Here is a 16,241-nt window from a genome sequence, read left to right as displayed (position 1 = left end):
TTCCACTTGAAAAATTACAAGCTTGAATGAATTATGTAAATATACAGTAAATTATAATTCTTTTCTCTATTCCAGTTATGAGGCAAAGCTGTTGGAAGTTGGGCTTTCTGTCCATCTCATCAGTGATGTTAGTCATGTTATGTAAGTATGCCTTTAAATACAGACACAAATATATTTGGGTCAATTTATATCAGCATAAGATTTTAATCTTGCTATACTATGTAAGCTAATTATCATTATTATTATTATTATTATTGTTATTGTTATTATTATTATCATTATTAGCCAAGCTACAACCCTGGTTGGAAAAGCAAGATGCTATAAGCCCAAGGGCTCCAGCAGGGAAAAATAGCCCACTGAGGAAAGGATATAAGGAAATAAATAAATGATATAAGAAGTAATGAAAATCAAAATAAAGTATTTTAAAAACCTTAACAACATTAAAACAGATATTTCATTTATAAACTATAAAAGGACTTACGCAAGCCTGTTCAACATAAGAAATATTTGCTGTGAGTTAGAACAGTTGAAGTTCTACTGATTCAACAACCTGATTAGGAAGATCATTCCACAACTTGGTCATAGCTGGAATAAAACTTCTAGAATACTGTATAGTATTTAGCCTCATGATGGAGAAGGCCTGATTATTAGAATTAACTGCATTCCTAGTATTACGAACAGGGTGCAACTGTCTGGGAAGATCTGAATGTAAAGGATGGTCAGAGTTATGAAAAATCTTATGCAACATGCATAATGAACTAATTGAACGACGGTGCCAGAGATTAATATCTAGGTCAGGAATAAGAAATTTAATAGACTGTAAGTTCCTGTCCAACAAATTAAGATGAGAATCAGCAGCTGAAGACCAAACAGGAGAACAATACTCGAAACAAGGTAAAATGGAAGAACTAAAACACTTCTTCAGAATGGATTGATCACCAAAAATCTTGAAAGACTTTCTCAATAAACCAATTTTTTGTGCAATGGAACAAGACACAGACCTAATGTGTTTCTCAAAAGTAAATTTGTTGTCGAGAATCACAACTAAAAGTTTAAAAGAGATCCGGATGTTGATGAGTCACAGTCCTGACCTACTTACAATCATACTTTGAGTTTTGTTAGGGTTCAACTTCATACCCCATAATTTGCACCATGCACTAATTTTAGCTAGATCTCTATTAAGGGATTCAGCAACCCCAGATCTACTCTCAGGAGATGGAATTGATGCAAAGAGAGTAGCATCATCTGCATATGCAACAAGCTTGTTTTCTAAGCCAAACCACATGTTAAAGTTTTTATAGTGTATATAGGAAATATCTGTTTTAATGTTATTGTTCTAAAATTATTCTCTTTTTCCTCGATCCTTTCCTCACTGGGCTATTTTCCCTGTTGGAGCCCCTGGGCTTATAACATGCTGCTTTTCCAACTAGGGTTGTAGCTCGGAAAGTAATAATAATAATAATAATAATAATAATAATAATAATAATAATAATAATAATAATAACATTGAAGGAAACACATGAAATAGAAAGAGTATTTTTCTTTCAGATATCTCATCAGAAAACCTCAAACTGATGCAACAGCCAATCATGGTTAAAATGGTTGAAAGAATTTCCAAAATTCAGGTGAGAAATTAATATTTTATTTTGTTGTTCAAGCCAACTTTCATCTACTTAAAATGAAAGGGGAAGTTCAGGCTGCTTATAATCTTGAAATAGTTTTGCTATAATCCCAGAGGTGGATATCAATTATCATGAACTTTAAATAATGACAATAATAATAATGCAGACAGAAATGCCTCCCCTGGAATAGACCAGAGCTCTGGTTGTTTGACTGAGCAGTGGCTCACAAGAGACCACTATCCCAAAAAGTAGGTCCAAGACCTCAATATATTTTCTCCCTAAGATGCATCATTGTTATGGTATTAGGGTAACATAACTGTGACTTACCATTCCACAGGAGTCTCTGGGATTACAACCGAATTATTCAGCTCTGGAGGCCTCTTATCCGGTGCCGTTTGAGCGGCGATATAACGAGAGTGGCTGTTATAAGAGGAAGCCGGTTGTGTCCATCGCCCCCTGGCAGCGTGTGAAGTACCGTGGGAGGTTCTGGAAGGGCCTCCAGCTACCAGTGATTGTCATGTCCGGAGCAGGAAACATAGGGAACGTCATGGGAAATTATGCTACAATCTATGCCATAGGCCGTGCCTACAATGCCACTGTTAGAATTAACCCGCAAATGCACAAGCAAATGATGACGATTTTTCCCAATAAGACTATCCCTGCCATCTTGAGTAAGTATAACTATATCAGGTCTAGTATCTAAATATCTGTATCAGTAACCTTGCCAGTCTGTTAAGATTTGTTTCTTAAAAAAGAGCTCATTTCAAACTAATCTACATAACAAGTAGTAGGTCGGACAGGGCACCAGCCCCCCATTGAGATAGTACCGCTGGAGCTGGCCATACAGTACTACATTTGATCCTTTTCTCTGGTTACAGTTCCTTTTTTTTAAGGGATTCTCTAGGAGCATAAGGCCTATTTAATCTATTACCTATACAATTAACATTTTGCAGAGAACAATTTTACTGGAGATTAAAGACTTCAACCCTTTCTACAAACAGAAGTCATATTGATTTTTTAAACATTTCAAGGGATTTTAATGCAAATGAAACTAGACAAGCCCTCTGAGAGTCCAGACCTAAACCAGCTTTCCTTTCCCAGAATCAATTTTAGTCGACCTTTTGCTCAACCTTGGCCTTGACCTTTTACCTAGGTCTTTTAAAATGGAATCACTTCCACGTCTCAACATAACAATTAATCTCTGAAAGTTTCACTACTCTATGAGTAAAATTGTGGCCAGGAAATTGTTCACAAACCAACAGATAAACAGGGGCGAAAACATAAACTCCGCCCAACTTTGTTGATGGAGGTAAAAAATACTTTGGCAAAAAAACACTTTGTTCTAAAAATGACCTAAAACATCTTTATTTGCTCCCTAACAGATGGTACAGAGAAAATAATAAAAAAGTTGCCATTCCTTGGACATTATGTTTATGGGGACAAAGAGGCTGCTGCAGCAGGTCTCTTGGGGCCTCATATATTTTCTGCACTAGGTAAGTTAATATGTGGATGAGTTCCATACACTACTGACAGCATCTTGTTCTCATTTTTATTATTGCAAAGAGTACATATTTATATTTATATCTATACCTTTATCTATTCTAGCAAGAGTACGAAAAAAGTTGAGCGCAGTTTTGCAAAATCTTACCAAAGTGCCTGGCGGCAATTATTGAACAGCTTTTTAGATAGATAGGATTGTTGCCTGATTTTTATGCAACGTGGACCCTTCAGCAGTTTTACACCAGCAGTAGTTGGATTTCACATTTAGACCACCATGGATGAGGCTGCATTATTACCTCTGATTAGGAAGTAATGTTTTTTGCCATGGTTTCTATGCCTGTTTGTCTGCTTGATCATCAGTTAGCAAGAGTACGAAAAAAGTTGAGCGCAGTTTTGCAAAATCATGCTAAAGTGACTGGCGGCAACAATTGGACAGCTTTTTGGATAGATAGGAATGTACCCTAATTATTATGCAATCCTTCAGGGGATGGTTTCCTAAGCCTTGATGGAGGTTTCGAGTCTCTGATCGCTCTTGTTTATTGTCGCTTGATTTCTAAATTACCATGAGTAACTCAGCTCATGAAAATTTTGTTAGGTCAACTGGTTATTGTGGCATGCCAGTTTCCACAAACTCAAATATTGACAATTTACTCATATTCTCATGTTCTGTGCTTGGAAAATTCTTAATGTTTCAAAAGGTGTTCTGTTAGAGTCCATCATAGACACATAATTAAGATGTCCATTCTAAAGGTACAAAGACCAGAAACAACAACAAACTCACTGATGTTGATGTCTCATATTACAAATAGAGCTGCTCTATTGAATATTAATAGGATTCCTCAACAAATTACGACCCAAAATGTATTTGCAATAAACAAAAATAGTGTGGTATGCATAAGGAAATATTGGCCAAGGTCAAATTAATGAGATAAAGTCTTACTTGGTTCAAGGAAAGGTAGCCATCATGCTATGAGGTGCAACCTACGACAGCGCGTTATTTCATTAAGAATAAGATTAATGATCATCTTCTACTCATGGAAAGCTGTACTGCAAACATGAAAAATATATAGAACCATCAAAGATCATACGATTATGATACAAATATGGTGATAAATGATGAGGAATCATGGGAGACTTGTTCTCACCAGAGAGCCATAGAATAGGTCAGATGGAGTCTGCTTGGATTAGGCTATGCCCAATATCATCTCAATTTATTTATAAATCCTAATCAAAGACATTTCTTATATACAACAATACTGCATTCTAAAACGGCATTGCATTGAAACTCATATGAAAATGCATTGCTATTAATCTAATTACATATATCTATAGTCGCCACAGATATTCCGGGCGAAATAAACCCCACCCACTGATGACGTCATAGCCAATCATGTTGTCTCCTGCTGCTAACGTGCGAGATATGATTGGCTATGATGTCTTCAGGGGGTGGGGCTTATTTCGCCGGGAATCTTTGTAGCGACTATAGTACTATGTGGAGGATGGTATAGTACAGGGTCTCGGAGGGATACCTTACTAGTTAATAGCAACATTCTGGATATATTATTTCTAATTGTACCTCTAAGCAAACATCAATAATGGTCTGCTTTCAGGAAGCCCAATTGAAGTCGAATTGTTCCATGCATATTCTTGCGAGATAAGAAAAGAATTCACGTTTTCATCAACATTTCAAGAAAAGGTGAGTAAAATATTGTATATTCTTCCATTGATTTATGAACATATAACGCTAATGCCTTTAGAAAATTTTACTGAAGAGGGTACCCTTTGTTTATTTATTCAGAATGAATTGTTTACTTGAAAATTCACAATAAATATATACAGTGTATATATATATATATATATATATATATATATATATATATATATATATATATATATAGCCTATATATATATATATATATATATATATATATATATATATATACATATATACATATATATATATATATAAATTATATATATTTACATATATATATATATAATATATATATACATATTATATATATGTGTGTATATAAATTTATATATATACATATATATGTATATATATATGTATATATATATATATATATGCATATATATATATATATATATATATATATGCATATATATATATATATATATATATATGCATATATATATATATGTATATATATGCATATATATATATATATATATATATATATGTATATATATATATATGCATATATATATGTATATATACTGTGTGTGTGTATATATATATATATATATATATATATATATATATATATATATATGCATATATATATATAGATGTATATATATATACATATATTGGTGTGCTACTGTCTTAAGCACACATTTGAGTATGAGTTGTTTTCAGATGTATTTAAATGGATTAACTGAATACATCTTAATTGTTTTTAAGTTTTATTTTTATAAAACAACAGAGTTAAACATCTCCATCACTGGAGGAAGCTGTGTTGGTCCAGACGACCAATTCTGGTGAAGTTTAGATATGAACTGAATAAATTATCGATATCACAGATATCGTATGCTTGCTTTAATTTAGCCACATGACGGAATCGGAGGACACCTGCATCCGGTGACGTCACAAACTTTCACACGAGGAGACAATGTGTTGACGTTAAGAAAGAATGTCAATTTGCCGAGGTTTGCATTATACATCCTGTTTATAATTTGAATGACTACAGCAAATCCCAGGGTTAGCTCTTCCAACCAACATGACATATTACGTCATTTGTTTTAAACATGTAATATTACTATTCTAATCATTACATAAGCTCGGCCAGCTATCTCAATTTTTTTACAAAAATTTAACAACAAGCCGAAACATGGTTATTAGGTGTGACTGGACATACGTATTATTCTTTGTTTAACTTTAGCCATAATCAACTGAGGACGAATGTCCAAATAGGCACAATAAAAAATAATAACAATAATGCATACAAAAAAGATATTACCAAAGCAAAAAGAAAAATGCATGATAAAACCAAGATCATATATATGGTACATTGCTAGCAAATGATTACATGGTACCAAAAAACAAAATAAATTCTGACTTACATATGATTCGGTAACTTGATAAAGAATAATTGTTACCTTTGTCAGAAACAAGATACTGTACTCAATTTTTAGTGCACAAACACGAATTCCTGGTACGTACATGTACCACAGTTTCGTACATATATATATATATATATATATATATATATATATATATATATATATATATATATATATATATATATATATATTTATATATAGGGCTGATATATTTTATTAGATGCCCATAGATTCTGTTATATATTTTATTATTTTTTTTTCTCTTTTCTTTTATTTTTAACATTTCGGCTTATATACTTTTATTAGATGCCGAGAGAAAAAAATGATTTATATCCTTTTTTATTTTATTTATTTTTTAAATGTTGTTTTAAAATGTATTTTTAACAATGCAAATGTAGAGAATTTCTTTAATTACATATTACTAGCGTACTAATCAGCTTTTCATACAAACATCTTCCCGACAAATTACTCCCTTAGCGAATGAGGTGACCACTCATACAGCTTTGAACTGGATTAAATAGGGGGTATTGTCAGGGCTATGCAACTCATTCCTTTGTAGCTGCTTGCTGTGCCGTAACCTATGCCAAACAAGGATGTTCACGGCGATAAATATCATCACCGTGAAACACAAACTAGCCAGTATTATGGGGTGAAGAATTTCTTCATAAGTCGGTGACAGGTGGTCCTTTTCGGTAAGTTTCATCAACCGCTTTGCCACACGGCCGTTGTATGGGAGAGGAAGTGCTGGCATTGTAGAGGTCCACGTGAAGTTCGCGAAGTAGGCTCGTTCTCTGATGATTGTCCGTAGGCCAGTCACCATGGAATTCGGGGAAGTCCCGATACAACCATCTGCTGCGACGAAGATGTGGGTGAAGGATGTGGATCCGTCAGGGCATGATACATTGAAGCCGTCCTTGTCGTATCGTATCCACGAGCCATTATTTAGTCTGCAATTGAATTCCTTATTGTCAAAGGGATAAAGCTTATCCAGACAATTTTCACTTGTATGGGAGAGAGCACCGTCTAGCACTATACCTAACTCGCATGAATCCATTAAGTTTTTACGGAATTAAAATGAGTCAGCTGTACATATTTTTCTATCCATTGCGTCTGAACAGTGAGTTAATTGATTTAAGTCTTTAATGACCGTATATGTTTCCTTGTCTGGGGAAATCAATACGTGTCCTGTCAAACTGGATATTACTGGATTTGAGTGATTCGTCATGAAAGTCGGAAATGGTGATATCCTGTAAGATTGCCAGGCATCAGAAGAATCAAAGGGAATTGTAATCCTAATCTTGTTATTATCTACATTTACTGTAATTAGGCTGTAATAAAATTCTAACCTATGTTCGTCTAACAAAGGAACATAGCCTAGTTTATCCCTTCCGTTCTCCAGAACTAATTTTAAGTAACGTATAGGCAACAAATGGGGCGACAATACACCTTTAGTTGCTAACGTGATAGCTTCTACATAATCCTTGGATTTCTCAATGAAATGTGCAATTCTGTTATGTATGTGATCTATCTTTGAATCATAATACGTTAATGTTGCCAACAAATCCTGTACTTCCATAATTTGAACGATATTATCTGAATGTTCATTTAACAAATCCATAATTTTATTGATTGAAGCTAACTGATCCCTTAGTTCTGACATAATCAATTCATCTTTATGAGTCAAGAACTCAATTTTCTTATTTTGATTACTAATTTTAAGACGATTGGAAATTCCTAAACCTAAACTTGCAACAGTCCCAAAGATGCTTAATGCAGCATAAATGAACGGATTCCGTCTTTCTTTATGTTCGTGTCCTACAGTCCACATCAAAAGGTCATAAGCCAAAGATCCTGTCTCGCCAGTCTTATTTTTCAAGTCATCAGATAGCATCTCTGCAACTTTTAATGTTGATCCAAGCAAACTCTTAGTACTCAAATGAAAATGTCTTCTATGCAACTCATCCAATGATGCAGAAAACCTTGAAATGGCGGTTCTTAAGCTAGTGACATCATTCTCTTGAAGAAAAATTGCTTGCATATGCACTTCGACAATTACGTTGGTTGATGTAATAAAAATGTCTTCTTGTCTTTCAACTATATTGCCATATTTAAAATATATATTTTTAGTCTTAGAACTCATCCCATACGAGAAAAATGTCTGAGCGAACAATATCACTCCCAACAACAAAAAATTCATCTTGGAAACCTGTAACGAGAAAAAATATATGTAATTACTCCTGTATTAAAAAGAAAACTTTTAGTCACACAAAATAAAATTTTTCCTCACTTCTTTTCCTCTCTTTTCTTTTTAATTTCTTATGTGAGACAATGGTACTATTCTCTCATCCGTGGGTTGGGCTACGTTTTGAATTCTAAACCTATTGGCCGTTAATGTTTCCAAAATGTTAAATGGGCCTTCAAACTTAGGTGTTAGTTTATAGTTGAGCCCTTTTCTGACATTGATTTGAATATAGATGTTATCACCCACGGTATATGTTTTAGTTGGTTTCGCTATTTTATCATGATTCCTTTTCATTATGATTTGTGATTCTTCTAAATTCTTTCGAAGGATATCATATCGACTTATACTTGCATTTATACATTCTTTTAAAGGATTTGATAGATTAGTTGTAGGCGTTAATACATGGAAAGGTGTTCTAACTGGGGTACCATACAATGCTTCATGCGGTGACATTTTAATTGATATATGATATGAATGATTCAGAGTACTCAGTGCCGCCGGTATTGCAATATCCCAGTTGGGGTCTGATCCCCCTAGTGTTACCCTCAATATATTTAATATCTTCCTATTTGCTCTTTCCACTAGCCCATTCGACTCTGGGTGATATATCATGGTATTAATCTTCTTTATGTTGAGGAATTCACACAATGAGGTAAGAAAGTGATTATTAAATTCACCACCCGAGTCTGAGATTATCATGTGTGGAATTCCATGTTTACAAATGTAACACTCGTAAAACTTCCTAGCGCATTCAATCGCAGTTTTAGTTTTAAGCGCTATTAGTTCTGTATATCGAGTTAAAGCATCTATAATTACTAAGAGGTGCTTATTTCCTCTGTCTGACTAGTAAAATCCTGTTAACAAATCTAAATGTATTCTTTCAAAGGGTTGATTGGGAACAGGATAAGCTCCTAGGCTGACAGGTGTTTTCGTATGCCCTTTGTTTTCCTGACATGTGCGACAATTAGCTATGTGTCTTTTTATATCTGTAAGCATTGTATGCCAATAAAACAATGATTTGGCTTTCTGTGACATTAATGAGAACCCAGGGTGTCCATGTAATGGATTTGAATGCAACCAATTCAGGACAGTGGAAATAAGTGAGTTTGGTACTACTACCTGGTCGTTAGTTACATGTGGTGTATTGCGGGTTTTCCTTGTCACAGTCCTACACAGAATATTATCTTTGATTACATAATTCTGCTGCTTATACTTTATATATTCCTTTTCTTTATGATTGCCTTTCAAAGCATTTATAATTGTTTCTATTTTCTGATCTTTTCTTTGCTCAGTCTGTAACAATTCAGCGCTCCAGCCTAAATCTTCTTGTTCAGATATTGTTTTTACAATAGGCATGGATGTTGATATATCTATTAATTCAGCTAAAGGCTCCGTACAAGATGACACGGGGTTGCGTGATAATGCATCCGCAATGATATTTGCTTTCCCAGGTAAATACCCGATTCTTGCGCCAAAATCTTGAATGATCAAATGCCACCGAGTTCGTTTAGGGCTGTGATTGAAGCCTTTAAAGAACTCTGTTAGTGGTTTATGGTCAGTAAGAACCTTAACGGGATAACCGTAAATTATGAACTTAAAATGCACCAGCGAATTAACATTAGCTAGTCCTTCCTTGTCTATTACTGCATACTTACTTTCGGAAGTTCTCAATTTTCGAGAATAGAAAGCTATCGGGAAAAACTGTTTATCATATTGCTGAAGCAATACCCCTCCTACTCCTAAGTCTGAGGCGTCTGTTGCAATGAAGAATTCCTTACCGAAGTCAGGAAATTTTAAGATAGGAGAACTACACAGTTCATCTTTCAAAGTATTAAACGCCTGTTGATGTTGCTCAGACCATATGAAATCTACGCCCTTCTTCGTAAGATCAGTTAAAGGAGCGGCTATTATTGAATAGTTGCGTATAAAACGCCTGTAATATCCAATACAACCCAGAAATTGTTGTATTCCCTTGACATTAGTAGGTATGGGAAAATTACGTATAGCCGACACCTTATCATGGACTACTTTAAGACCTTGGCTTGACACCATGAAACCCAAATATATCAATTCTGTTTTGAAAAATTCACACTTACTAATCTTTACCCTTAAGTTATGTTGTCTTAATCTCTGTAGTACTAGTTCTAACTTACGTAGATGTTCTTCTAAGGTGTTGGAAAAGATTACAAGATCATCCATATAGGCATGCAATATATCCCCTAACAAGTCTCCAAACACTATGTTAATCATTCTTGTAAATGTTATAGGAGCACAACGTAAACCAAAAGGCATCCGTAAAAATTCATAATGTCCCCTGGCTGTGCTGAAGGCTGTGTATGGGATACTATCTTCTTCTAATGATATCTGGTGAAAGCCTTTAAGTAAGTCCAAACTGGTAAAATATTTATTCTGACCTAACAAAGACAAAATATCGTCAGTACATGGCACTGGGAATCGATCAGGGATCGTTTCCTCGTTTAGACGACGAAAGTCGACGCAGATACGCCATGTTCGATCTTTTTTCGGTACAACTATTAAAGGAAAATTATAAGGGCTATTTGATTTTCTAATGACTCCTTCCTCTAACATTTTACCTACTTCATCATTTATTTCATTCTGGAATTTCATAGGGAGTCTGTACGAGGGTACATATATAATTTTCTGCTTGTCTTTTAACCTTATTTGATGCTCGATCACATCTGTTTTTCCTAAGGATCCATCCGTAGTGGAAAAGACATCTGTATATTTAGTTAAAAGTTCAAAAATTTTCTGCTGAATTTCTTCGTCTTGAATGTCCTTACTGATTTTATTTTTAATAGATCGCAAAAGGGATTCATCCGCAACTGATTGAGAGTGATTGATTTCAGCAACGGTAAGAATACGATGTTTATAAACTTCTACATCCAAGATATGTTGATTTTTGTGAATTACTAAAGTGTTATTTAAATGATTACAGACTTCGATATTACATTGCTGATGTGAGCCTACTGTATAAATAGCTTGTGTGACAGACAATCCGTTAGTTTTCAAAGTATCGGAAAGGATTAATATTTCAGATCCCGGTAGTGTTTTCTTTATTTGCACTATTAAATTCGAAGGTATGTTTGGTTCGATATATTGCGTGCAAGATAATATTACGGGTGAACGAGAATGCTGCTGGGTCGCGTATATTATTTCTTTATTAGTGAGACAAGTTATTGGTTCTTCAACGTACGTTACGGTTACATTTGTCGTCTCCTTTTTATCCAAAACTGACTTTAAGGTATTAGAAGACTTATAGAATTTCCCTTTGATATACACGCCGTGCTTGGCAGGAGCTAAGATAATGTTTTGATTTCCCATAGATGGGTATCCTATAATTACAGCTGGATACATATTAATGTTTTTTACAACAACAAATGTATCGGCAAACGTGCGATTACCGACTCTGAACTGAATATGAGTTATGCCTATGACGTTTAATTCATTATTTCCTATACCTGAAAGTCTAATTCCTGATTTTTCAATCGGAAAGTTCGAAAACAACAAATGATGAGTCTTCAAATCCATAATATTACGTGGACTACCAGAGTCAAAAAATAACGTAAAGGATTTGTGTTCTAAATTTACAGCATATAAGGTTGGCCGTAACTCATTTTGGCTTATTATTGTATGAATTCGTTGCAAATCTACGGGAGCATGCACTGTTTTACTTAATTCGGCCGTGTGTTTCATAGGAAAATCTATTGTCTCACAATTATCTGATAAAACATTAAATTGATTATTCAATACTATTGATGTTGACATAAATGACCTTGACCCAACATCACTCTCTTCCCCTCTAGAGTTAACTAGGCCTATGTGGTATTTGCTTTGCTCTGCACATTCTGAAAATTAGGCTGACTTTGCGAGGTCTGGTTTGACGGCCCAGGCTCAGCGATATTTGAAGAAGTGTTTGTTTGTTTCGGACTCTGAACTGCATTGACATTTTGTTGTTTCTTCTTATTGTTAAAATGAGGATTTTTCTTTTTATTTCCATATGGAACTGACTGTGGAATTGACTGTGTATTTCTAGGATATTGTTGTGTCTTACGCGCGTAACATTGACTATAAGAATGTGATGCTGTGTTGTGAACTGAACAAAATTTCGTTCTACAGTCTGCGCTTATGTGACCTTGACGTTTGCAGTTGTAACACGTCACTCCCGCTACTGGACTGTTAATTACGTTCACTGTTTGTGGTTTTGTTTCATTCTTAGCAAAAACTTGAGTTAACACGGGATCGAGATCTGGACACTTGGACATGTGTTTCTTCATCTGTTTATAGACATCCAATTCCGTACTTGCAGGCATTAACTTCTTATCAAAGCACCGCACTAAAGCTTCAGGCAACATAAGTGTCATGCAAGTTAAATACATTAATCGTAAAAAATCTTTCACAGAGATGTTATCGTTAGTAACCCAAGTGGAATTACCTAAAATGTCCTGATATTCGTTAAGCCTATCAGCTATGAGAGCTGCTCTCTCAATAACATTAAGCCGATTCATAGTGGCTTGATTAAGTGTATTTCGTAACGTTAACACTACATCCAAAGCTTCCTCACCCCCATAAATCGCGCGTAACCTAACTTTGAAATCATCCCAAGTAACTGCTTCCTGAAATGAAACCCCTCTTAAATACGCACTCGCATCCCCTTTAGAAAAATCTATAAAACTTTTAGCTTCTTGTAATTGTACAAAAGGATCTACAATTTGTTTGGCATTTAAATGGGCATCAACGGATGAAATCCATGACTCCACATTTTGTGGCAAGAACCCGTTGACACGACCTTGAAAAGGAAGGATTGCTGACCTGGCCTTTACAAGCGTCACAATTGGAGGAGGATTAGCCTGGCCTACACCACTAGGTCCAGGGGTAGGGCTGACAGGAGGAGCCATGACTGCTGTATTTTTTTTTTCTATCTCTTTGACCCCTCTCAATCCTATCAAAATATCTATATGAGTACAGACGCCCACTGCGTAAACGCATATGTATAATAAAATTCCCCCAACAATGTTACTAATCCCAAAACATTTCCCCCCAAGAGTTTCTGAAAGAAAAAGGAATTAGCACAAAGAAAGAAAAATTCTAAATGAGAATTCGGAGTTTCTTATAACAAAGTTTAGGAATTCACTCACCCCAGTAATAATTGACTAACGACTTGTGATAACTACACTTCACTGCCCAAACTGAAATGAATACAAAATCTCTGTACTTATCTTATATATGAAGTCGACACGTCCTCTCTCTCTCTCTCTCTCTCTCTCTTGATGTTTTGTTAGCGATGTCTCGTTCTAGTTTCTTGTTGAATGTAGTTCTTCCTGGATATGTCTTGCAATTGTTGAACGCCAGTCCTTGGGTTTCCTAGGATGTTGATTGAAGATTCAAGTTGTATACTAACATATGTTGATGTTAGCTTTTCCGTTGGACTTAATCAAAATTGTAGATTCTTGTAGATAATGTCGAGTTCTTGAAGATCTTTATCAGGTTTTACAGCTTTTATTTTGAAGTCTTGAAGATCTTTCTCTGGTTTTACAGCTTTTATGTTGAAGTCTTGAAGATATTTCTCTGGTTTTACAGCTATTTATTTTGAAGTCTTGAAGATATTTCTCTAATTCTTAGAGTTTAACCGCTGTCTTAGAGTTTAATCGCTGCCACCATTTATTGGTGTGCTACTGTCTTAAGCACACATTTGAGTATGAGTTGTTTTCAGATGTATTTAAATGGATTAACTGAATACATCTTAATGGTTTTTAAGTTTTATTTTTATAAAACAACAGAGTTAAACATCTCCATCACTGGAGGAAGCTGTGTTGGTCCAGACGACCAATTCTGGTGAAGTTTAGATATGAACTGAATAAATTATCGATATCACAGATATCGTATGCTTGCTTTAATTTAGCCACGTGACGGAATCGGAAGACACCTGCATCCGGTGACGTCACAAACTTTCACACGAGGAGACAATGTGTTGACGTTAAGAAAGAATGTCAATTTGCCGAGGTTTGCATTATACATCCTGTTTATAATTTGAATGACTAGAGCAAATCCCAGGGTTAGCTCTTCCAACCAACATGACATATTACGTCATTTGTTTTAAACATGTAATATTACTATTCTAATCATTACACACACACATATATATATATATATATATACATATATATATATATATATATATATATATATATATATATATATATCAATATCAATATATATATAGATATATATATATATAAATATATATATATATATATATATATATATATATATAATATATACATATATATATATATATATATACGTATATATATATATATATATATATATAATATATATATATATATATATATATATATATATATATATATATATAATATACATATATATATACGTGTATATATATATATATATATATGTATATATATATAATATATATATATATATCTATATATATCTATATCTATCTATCTATCTATCTATCTATCTATATATATATATATATATATATATATATATATATATATATATATATATATATATATATATATATATATATCTATATACTTAGATTCCTAGACTGGGTTAAGTCTGTCTGGGGTGCAGATATCTATGGTTATATACGGATATGTCCCTGATTATACATGATATCTTAGGATAGTCGTTCTGGGGGGTTAGAACCCTGTGATACCTGAAGGTAATTCTCTTGTAATATCACTCACAGAAATATTATACAGTAGGATGCTGCCATTATGAACTTCCATCAGGACGACAGGGCTATCTCACCCAAAAATAGATTTTTCCTACGTCAAAATCCGTTAAAAAATATATATATTGATATATATATATATGATATATATATATATATATATATATATATATATATATATATATATATATATATACATATATACATATATATATATATATATATATATATATATATATATATATATTCTGCATATATATATAAATACATATATATATACATATATATATATATATATATATATATATATATATATATATATATATATATTATATCTAATTGCACCAATGTGGCACCCACAGGAGGGAGTTGTCCTTAGCTTCTCTGAGATCTTGATCTGAGAATGAGGGCCCAGTGGGTACCCTCGTACAATGTGTTTCATTTCTTTATTTTAAGCCTAGCTTACTATTGAACATAATCTATATATATATATATATATATATATATATATATATATATATATATATAGAGAGAGAGAGAGAGAGAGAGAGAGAGAGAGAGAGAGAGAGAGAGAGAGAGAGAGAGATCAGCTGATGAAATCAAATGGCATGTTTTTGTTTATGTTTCTTTCACTACTTGAGGAAGGAATTTCTCACCACAGTGATATAGTGATGTTAATTTCATTCTTAAACTCATGATCTTTAAGTAAAATAATGCCTAGTTAATACAGTTATTTATTTCCAGTAACTATAGGTAATTTAGTTAGAATATGAAAAAAAAGTTAGTGATTTTGGGTCAACATTAGACAAAGTTACCATTTATCATAATGGGAAGAATTTGTTTAACAACGAAATCGCTTAATGATGGGTTTCCTTTAGTTTGTCTTACAAGTTGTTATAATATCCTCTAATTTAATCTGCTCTCGTATCCATGTTGCTCATTTTCTGTCTCTTAGTGTTATCCCCATCATTATTCTTTCTATAGCTCTTTGAGTTGTAATTAGCATATGTTCTAGGGCTCAAGTAAGGCTCCAAGTTTCTGATGCATAAGTTAATACAGGTAG

At 33.6% G+C, this 16,241-nt stretch overlaps 2 protein-coding genes across 2 annotated transcripts in view; one reads left to right on the top strand and one right to left on the bottom strand.

Moving 5' to 3' along the window:
• Positions 1-16,241, bottom strand: part of MCPH1 (Microcephalin) — a 137,548-nt gene that overhangs the window by 89,602 nt on the left and 31,705 nt on the right. The gene's annotated exons all lie outside the window — the stretch shown is intronic.
• LOC137656726 (galactoside alpha-(1,2)-fucosyltransferase 2-like) overlaps positions 1-16,241 on the top strand; it is a 32,354-nt gene that overhangs the window by 6,984 nt on the left and 9,129 nt on the right. Inside the window, exons 2-6 of the mRNA XM_068390965.1 lie at positions 76-141; positions 1,549-1,625; positions 1,960-2,293; positions 3,005-3,115; positions 4,733-4,818. Of these exons, the coding sequence (XP_068247066.1) occupies positions 78-141; positions 1,549-1,625; positions 1,960-2,293; positions 3,005-3,115; positions 4,733-4,818 (672 nt within the window). The 5' untranslated portion in view covers positions 76-77. The remainder of the gene's footprint in view (positions 1-75; positions 142-1,548; positions 1,626-1,959; positions 2,294-3,004; positions 3,116-4,732; positions 4,819-16,241) is intronic.

Source organism: Palaemon carinicauda, chromosome 17 (genome assembly GCF_036898095.1).
Source record: "Palaemon carinicauda isolate YSFRI2023 chromosome 17, ASM3689809v2, whole genome shotgun sequence".
NCBI lineage: Eukaryota > Metazoa > Arthropoda > Malacostraca > Decapoda > Palaemonidae > Palaemon > Palaemon carinicauda.
Note: the sequence above shows the minus strand (reverse complement) of the source record. Positions and strands in the feature narration are given on the sequence as shown.